The following is an 8,903-nucleotide window of genomic DNA, read 5'->3' on the forward strand; positions in this document are numbered from 1 at the left end:
ATTCGTCTCTGCCCATAGATCAATATAGTGGAAAGAAAAGTCAGAAAATTTTCCGAAAATATCATTTCGGGATATAACTTTGCGACTGTTATTTGCTATTTGCTGGTCTTTCTAACAATAGTTCATCATTCTATTGGCCAAATAAACCGAATTAGTGCTGCCGGCTCCAAGCGAATCATTTTTTAGCAACCGTGCAAACGGCAACATGTGCGACGCTAATTTCCTTAAAAATTACTCCTAGAGGGGTATCTTTTGAGCAAACACAATGAGTTGATTCTCAAAGCCCTAACTGAACATCTTTGAGTAATATTAAGATTGACTACATCTAAGTGATAACCAGGGATGTTACGTTTGAAGACATGTGTTCATTTTGAAGACATTTGACTTACTGTGAAGGCATTCGATTTTGTGAAGACATTTGAAGACATTATGAAATATATGAAGAAATTTGAGTATAATAGCGTATGTGAATTTTTGAGAAATATTATTTCCATAAATTTTCATTGGCCGAAAAAATCGCCAAAAGAAGTAGGGCTTTTGTCTCAGTGTTATTCGCTCGCTTTTTTATTAGTGTCACTCGTTTACTTCTGTTCTTAGTTATCAATGGAGACTTTTGCCTCGGGTTTTTTTTAGTTTTCAACTACCAATAATCATACCTTGGATAAACCTCAATGGTTATGATATCACCACCGCGCAAATCTAGTCTCATTACTCGCTGTTTTCAAACTTTTCCAAGCAGAAAATCCACAAGTATATAGAATAAATTGAACAACAAAGCGACTTTTACTTACAATTCTGGAGAACTTCAAGCGGTCTGAATACATTTTGTCTCTAGAAGACATTAGTTCATTTGCACTAGAAAATTCGAATGATTGTGACATTGTATTTTTATTAATTTGGATCTACATTATACAATAGATTAACCTAGATCTTTCAAACGACCACTTCACAAAACGAAGGTTTTCCGGTTACATACTGTTTCAATAATCAGTTTTATGGATATGGTTTGAGTTACAACCAAAACGTCAAAGCTGAAATAAAGAAAATGAGTTATCACAGTTCGGTTTTTGCGGAAAAATTGGGGCGATATTCACTCAATCAACGATATATTAGACTAATTATCATTTCTTAACTCATGAAATTTAGTTCGCAGTTGTGAAATATGTTCATTGTTCATATTGAAATTTAAAATTACTGAATTTATTGAAATAAACTTCAAAACCTTAAGGCAAGTTTAGAGAAATGTGCTATATAACAATGCCAGTTAATATAAACATTGAATAAGCTATTAAACTTTTCCAAACGTAAGCTATGGTTTTTAGTTTTTTTTTTTCGATATGACTGTGAAGACATTTGAAGACATTTTTACGTATCATGTGAAGACATTTAAAAAAATCACCTGGCATCCCTGGTGATAACGGAGACCGTTTCATCCCAGTCCTTGAGCGTCGCTTTAATGTCACACTGTTATATACACAGTAGAACCCCGATTATCCGCGGAATAGTCGGGCAAGTTCGCCGCGAATAACGAAAATCGCGGATAATGCAAAAAGGGGCTAAAAATGAGGTGCAAACTCGAAAAATAGATTTTTCGGCATGAAAACTATATTTTATCAATGCAGAAATCATTACAATTATTAAAAAAAATTGTTATTGTTGCCTTTGCTAACAATACCTTTTTTATAGTATTGATAATCATAAGAAAAATAACACTTCTGATCGTTGGATCTTTTTTGACAACCGTTTTGATTCAGTTCGCACTACCTAGGTTATACCTAACTGCCAGGATTTGAATCGTTTTTTCTTTCTAAAAAGAAATTAAATACAGTAAACTTTTGAAAAATGAGCAAAAAACAAAACGCGACAGCCGAAGTATGTTCACTTAAGTTGTATGCATTGATCTTGATTTTTTGCCTTTTGGATGCACTTGAATGAAATGCTGTAGTTTGTAGTTTGAAGCTGCTTTAATGGAAGAAAAAGTTCAAATAATATAATTCTAGAGTTATTTGCGAGAGGTAAAATTGAATTGCAATTAAGTTTAGAACACCTCAATAAAACTGAAATTTCAATTTCTGCTAAAATGTCTGTTGGGCCCTTATGATTTTGAACGATAGAATTAATTTAAGAAAAAAAACGTTCGTTTATTTCATCCGATTATTTTTACTTTAAATAACAACATTTTTCTCATGTACTGAACTATTATAAGAAAAGTAATATAAGTAAACAAAATCTGTGACGTTACAGATTTAAAAATCTTCCCACCTTATATTTTCCATCTCGGATATATAGCATCTTCGGGAAATAGATTATATGGGATCACTTCACGCGCACAGTGTTGACAGCATACAATATCCAACGGTTGCCCAATGAAAGAAGCTCTGCATAGATGTCAAATCTTTTCGCATCGCGTTTTCCATTTTGAGCATCATCAGTGCTTCGGCAGAGGAGAAAATCAGTATTTATGTTAGCGATTGTAGTGTTTTGGCTGTAAATACACAACACGCTGCAAGATGCCACCGGAGACATCCACGCAAGGAATCGAGCTGACCGATCATACCTGCAGGTTGTGCCTTGCAAATGATCAGGAAATCAGCCCGATGATGGACGCACTAAGCCAGGAGGAGCTGAAGAATGTTATCGAGGGCTTTCTGAAGATTGAAGTATGTTTGCGCTGTGAGATTGTGTGTTTCGAGATCTGAATATGTTTTGTCTTGTAGCTTACTAATTGTGGACCGTTCCAAAACGCCTGCTCGAATTGCGTTGTAAAAGTTAGATTGATCGAGAATATCCGCAGCGAGTTCGATAGCAGCAACAAAATATTTGATGTTATGTGGACGTAAGTATTGGGTCGCGAGAAAGTCAACTTACGTTTACGTATGCTTTGTAAAAGCAATCTTTTCGGAATACAATTCTTTAATATGAATGTATTTCCCATATAGGCAGTACAAGCGAATACATTTCCCGGAACCAGTTGCACCTGCAAAAAAAGGACGTCCAAAAATCGAGAAAAGCAGTCCGCAGAAAATAACGGCAGCCTATATCATTGATGGTATGGTTATCGAGAATACGGAAATTGAATACGTACAGGATGAGGGTACCGAATTCTTTATTAAAAGTGAAGCTCAAGATCGCGATATAAAACAGGAGGCAAATGTGGAATCTGACAGTGAGGACGCTCCCGTGGATGATGATAATCATACTATGGATGAGACGGTGGAGGAGGAATATGTTTACGAAGAAGTTCCGATTATGGAAGAGAATCGAATGCACGAGGAGTACTTGGCGGAAGAGCCGAAAGAATGTGAAGCCAAGAAAGACGATTCAGAGAAAAAGGACGAAACTCTTAAAGATGTTGTTATAGAAGAAGATACCGGATATTACGACAAAACCATTCCTTGTTGCTACATATGTCTCGATCGTTTTGAATCGTCTGCTGACGTATCGATTCATCTGGCCGAAATACATGCTGATATGCTTCCCTTTCACTGTGATAAATGTTTGGCATATTTTGATACATTGGAAGAGGTCAATAAGCATTACATTTCCCATGTTTACGAGTTCGTTTGCCTCTATTGTCCACGTCGGTACTGTTCGGAACAGTATCTAGCGAATCATAACTTGGTATGCAAGGCCTTCAAGTGCACAGTGTGTGATGAGACGTTCGAGTTGCAAAGTCATCTGAGAGTTCACCAGCGTCAGTCCCATCCGGCCGAGTCCAGACATACTGGTCGGAAGAAAAACGTCTGTGGCACGTGTGGCAAGGCATTCACGCATGCTTGTAACCTCTCTCGTCATCTGAAAAATAAACGATGTGGACGGAACAGCAATCAAGAAGTGTACGTTAAAAGGAAGAAGATCAAAGCTGATCCGGATGCAGTTTATGACGATGACATAGATGACGACAGGGAGTTGAAAATAAGACCACCTTTAACTTGTCAGGTTTGCAGTAAGAAACTTGACAGCAACAGCAGCTTAGCTCGACATATTGAGAAGGAGCACGAGGATTTCAACATACCGTTATTTTCCTGCAACATTTGTCCGAAAAAGTTTACCACTTTCGAAAAGTGCATTCGCCATCGAGCTTTCCATAAGAAATCCAAAAAACCGATTATGCCGATTTCGAAAAAGGATCCGTCGGATAATACATGCAAAATATGTAATAAGAAATTCCGACTCGATCATATGCTACTCAAACATCTTTCCGAAATTCACCAGTTGACATTGGAACTGTTCCACTGCGATCAATGTGGCAAAAAGTTTTCCACGGAACCAAAACTTCGCAAGCACCAGTACAACACCCATCGCGAGAACAAAAATTTGTACGTTTGCTCCCATTGTGGACAGAAGTTCGAGAAAAAACTCACATTGAAGGATCACGAAACGAAACACTTGAATGCTCCGGCCTATCAGTGCGATATCTGTCTCAAAACATTCATCCACAAACACAGCCTCGATCGTCATGCGCTTGTGCACTCCGACGAGAAGAACTTCGAGTGCGAATTTTGCCACAAAACGTTCAAGCGGAATACGACGCTTGTCATTCACAGACGTATCCACACTGGCGAGAAACCGTACGAATGCGTTCCCTGCGGCCAAAGGTTCATCGATTCCAGCACACTTATCAAGCATAGGCAGAGAATGCACCCGAAGGCTGACTAAATCGTAGACTTAAGAATCATTAATACTTGATATATTCGGTATCCACTTTTAAGCTTACAAAGTTACGGAAATAAAGCTGATTTATTTTCATTGTTGGCGTTTTTTGTAGAGAAAGGATCTGGTTAAGCACTCTCCACTTAGTCCATTTTGTGCCAAGCATTCGAAAAATCGAATAGTAACCTTGATACTTTTTCTTGTATTTGGAAAGCACATGGTAATATTTTTGCACCAAAATTAATTAAATTTTGCTTAATTTATTGGCTACCACTCAGTTTCATTTAATTTTGTATAGTTTTATTTGTCAATAAATTCGATTTAATGCAAATATGTCCGGAAGGTGTTTTCAATTTCAATTAAAAAACTCAAAATAAAAACAAAAATATTTAAAATTTTTCTACAGCATTACTTTTGTTGGACGCAAAACCGCAGGGCAATGACGATACCCCTCGCTAGAATCGATGCCCTAGTTTCGATTCGATAATCGATAGTCGATAAAACAGAGAATTTGGATCCATGAATAAAAAAAACAAAGGTGAGATTATAAGCTATAGTAGTCAAAAACCGAAATTATATGGTGGAAGTTGAGAAAGATACAGAAATTATAGAAGCAAAATTGAGAGAAATTATAGAGAAAAGTAAGGTTTATTATAAGTAAAATGTGCATAACACTAAAATTTAAATTTCACCAGGATTTCATACATTTACTGGCAAATCAGTCAAACAATTTGTCTGCCGAAGGAATTTTGTAAAGGAAACTACAATTTGTAAGTACTTACAAAATTAAAGGGCGAACACGAAATTATTGCGACACCGAAAATGTCATGCCAATTTTCTTATAATGTTTAGAATCAAACCAAAATTTTAGGGTAGTTTTATAAATATATTTGCTTCAAAAATGAAAATAAAAGGTATCGATGGAGCCTTGATTGTAAAATTGAACGCATTTTCGCTTGATGCCCTCCATCAAAGTCTTTGCAGTGTCATCCGGTACCAGTTTCTCAGTTTTTTTTTCCATTTTCTTAACATGTCCTTCTCGTCTTTGACTTTGATTGTTCTTGCTCTTCCGAAGTTCCCGCTTCATTATTGCCCAGTACTTCTCCACCGGGCGCAGCTCCGGACAGTTTGGCGGGTTCATGTCCAGGAAACTTTTAGAATTGTGGCATGATGCCAAATCTGGCCAAAATAGCGGAGCTTCGTCGTCCTGCTGCAAGAACGGAAAAAGGCGCTTCTCGAGGCACTCAGATTTGTAGATCTCGCCATTTACTGTGCCCTTTGTCACGAAAGGCTCACTCCTCAGTCCGCAAGAGCAGATAGCCTGCCAAACGAGATATTTGGAGGCGAACTTCGACATTTTTTCTTCTTAAATTTGTCGTTCACATCGAACTTGCTCTTGCCGGTGAAAAACTCCAACCCCGGAATTTGCTTAAAATCGGCTTTTATATACGTTTCATCGTCCATCACACAGCAGCCATATTTTGTCAGCATTTTCTCGTAGAGCTTCCGTGCCCGAGTTTTAGCCGTCGATTGTTGCCGCTCATCGCGGTTTGGGAAGTTCTGTACCTTGTATGTATGAAGTCCAGCTCTCTTCTTGTTGCATTCTGCAACATGCCGATCTTTTTAGCCAAATCACGGCTTGAGACGTTGGGATTTGCTTTAATCATCCGTTTCACCTTTCCCTCCGTCTTTTTGTTCTCCGGTCCCGGTTTTCTTCCAGCTCCTTTGCCGTGGTCCAACGTCAACCGCTCCTGGAACCGCTTCAACACTCTGGAGACGGTTGAATGGTGAATGTTCAACATTTTTCCCAACTGCCGGTGCGACAGGTCAGGAAATTCCAGGTGTTTGGAAAGAATTTGTTCTCTCGACTCGCGTTGGTTCACCTCCATTTTCGTTGAATCGAAAAACACGACTTCGAGTTTGACAGCATGTAGACAATACACATCAATGAGAAAGTGTGCAAAATTTGGTTGATTTTTGCCCAATGGTAAAAAAGTTATGCCCTGTTGAATGTAACGCAATAATTTCGTGTTCGCCCTTTATAAAATTGCTGGATTACTCAAAAATAATTTTTTTACAGCTTTAAGCAGCCGCCAAAAAAGGCTGCTCTAAAGAGTTTTCATAATTCCGTTCTTCCGAACAACTTTCTACATGGAAAAACAGCCGGGCCAGCAATCACTTTTTGAGATTTGAAGTCCTATCCCCATTTTCTATTGACTCATATGAAAAATGGAAGCTGCGAAGTGCGAATTTTTCACTCAATTAAATGATTGACGGATTTCGCGCCAACTCGTCTATGGGATTGACATGACCCTCTCAGAACTTAATGAAATTTATCTAGACTAACATATGGAAATATTTTTGACCTTTTTTTTTATAAATTTTATAAAATTTTTATAAATTTTTTTTCGAATATGGTAAGTCCTATAAAAAAGTGATCTAAGGAAGAGTTTTAGGAAAAAAATTGAAAAAAATACTTAAAAAATATTTTTTGAAATCGATTTTAAAAACTAAAAGTCGATTTTCTCAAAATGGTCATCTCAGATTTTGATGAAATGATAAATAAATGGTAGATAAATATGTGCCATACAACTTTTCCATACATTGCAACTTGTGCATATTTAAGGCAAAAAAGTTTTTCTAACAAAAACTTTTCCAATATTTTATTGGAATTAAGGTTTATTTTTTTTTCAGTGCGGAAAGCCAACCCAAAATAATTTAAAAATAATAATAATAATAAAAATGTACAATGAGTGTTTTGGAGGTTCTTATTCCAAATCAAATGTAAAAAACCTTATGACATTTTTTACATTAAATTCATTTTTATTCATCTGATCTTATACCATGTACATGTTAACTAATATTCTAAGAGATACAATCATCATATCTTTCCTATTTTTTCTTTTTATCTAACATTCTGAAGATTTTGGGTTCATCTACTGAATTTGGAAACCTTGTAGCTGTGATTTTATTTTCATCTACAGGAATAGAGCAATGCCATTTTCGTGTTCCCGATATTGTTTTCGCATGATTGAATAGTTCATCAAGTTCATTTGCCTTTTTTGTATGCTGTTCTTTGGATACGTAACAGAAATTCAATTTCGTGATACATTTGTCATTTTGTTTAACTGCCCAATCATTAAGATCTAGCGTTGGTTAGATTGTGTTTCCAAATCATCAATTCATCAATTTTAAAACCAATTGATGAATTTGTGTCGTATTTTGTTGATAAAGTAGACAAACTCATAGAGCATGACTTTATTTACAAACAGCAGTCTGCTTTTTTTTTTGCGAAATTAAAAAAAAATTGACGCTAGGAGAAATAATAGTAATTTGTGATTTTTCAGAGAATCATTCATTCATAATTCAAAATGCGGCAGTGATAACCCTGTATCACTGGAATAACTCGCAAGCAACTATTCACCCATTTGAAATATACTACAAAAAACAGGAAGTGGGTTATATCTATGGTATAACCGCAAGGGTGACGTAGGACTATCGTTGATTTAGAGATCATTTGTATGAAGTTGAATCTGAATTCATTCTGAATGAATGAATATTTGGAGAACTTCGAAAACGAGAGCGTTACGTTGGAGGCACAAGGTTTTCTGCATCCAATATTGGATACGGAAATATCCTACTGATGGGGAAGAATAATCTTCAGAGGCTATCCTGTTGATTGCGATTGATTGAAAAATCACAAAACCTAATGTATTTGGTCACAGTGTTACATGGATAGAAAACATTAAAATAAACTCTTTCATATGAATGTAATTTTAAATTCCCAGAGGAACTGGCAGATTATTTTCAGTAACGATTAGATATTTCCACATTTTCCTCGATACTGGAAGCCCACCAGTGGTTAATGCTAACTCGATAACCATCTGTTAATAGCACTTGATTGAAACATATTTGGTCACAGTGTTACATGGATAGAAAACATTCAAATAAACTCTTTCACATGAATGTATTTTTAAATTCCTAGAGGAACTGGCAGATTATTTTCCGGATCTTTCTCGATCCAAACGGAACGAATTCCGTGCGTGTATGTGTGTGTGTGTAGCGGCTGCTTCGAGATCTTCCCGGGGAACCGTTTGTAGCATCACTCTCCTCCTGATGGATTCCCTTCTGGCCTAAGGTGCACAAACAGGCTCTTGGTGACTCTTGATAAATGAAGAGCTTCACCACAACAGCGACAACATGCTCCAATCGCTGTTCAATTAGAACTGAGTGGATTTCCGAGCGGCGCT

At 36.8% G+C, this 8,903-nt stretch overlaps 1 protein-coding gene and 1 pseudogene across 1 annotated transcript; one reads left to right on the forward strand and one right to left on the reverse strand.

Moving 5' to 3' along the window:
- Nucleotides 1-486: 486 nt before the first annotated feature.
- Nucleotides 487-701, reverse strand: LOC129780829 (U4 spliceosomal RNA; annotated as a pseudogene).
- A 1,663-nt stretch (nt 702-2,364) lies between these two features.
- On the forward strand, nt 2,365-4,870 carry LOC129776250 (zinc finger protein 404-like). The gene is made up of 3 exons (XM_055781791.1): nt 2,365-2,660; nt 2,718-2,836; nt 2,940-4,870. Exons 1-3 carry the CDS (start codon nt 2,511-2,513, stop codon nt 4,657-4,659), a joined length of 1,989 nt encoding a protein of 662 aa, XP_055637766.1. The 5' UTR covers nt 2,365-2,510; the 3' UTR covers nt 4,660-4,870.
- Nucleotides 4,871-8,903: the final 4,033 nt, after the last annotated feature.

The sequence above is a fragment of the Toxorhynchites rutilus genome, chromosome 3 (genome assembly GCF_029784135.1).
Source record: "Toxorhynchites rutilus septentrionalis strain SRP chromosome 3, ASM2978413v1, whole genome shotgun sequence".
NCBI lineage: Eukaryota > Metazoa > Arthropoda > Insecta > Diptera > Culicidae > Toxorhynchites > Toxorhynchites rutilus.

Bases quoted from the DNA above. Each gene is read 5' to 3' on its own strand.
- LOC129776250 (XM_055781791.1), top strand. From the start codon at position 2,511: ATGCCACCGGAGACATCCACGCAAGGAATCGAGCTGACCGATCATACC. The intron at 2,661-2,717 runs GTATGTTTGCGC...TTTGTCTTGTAG, and splicing joins AGGGCTTTCTGAAGATTGAA to CTTACTAATTGTGGACCGTT. The intron at 2,837-2,939 runs GTAAGTATTGGG...TTTCCCATATAG, and splicing joins ATATTTGATGTTATGTGGAC to GCAGTACAAGCGAATACATT.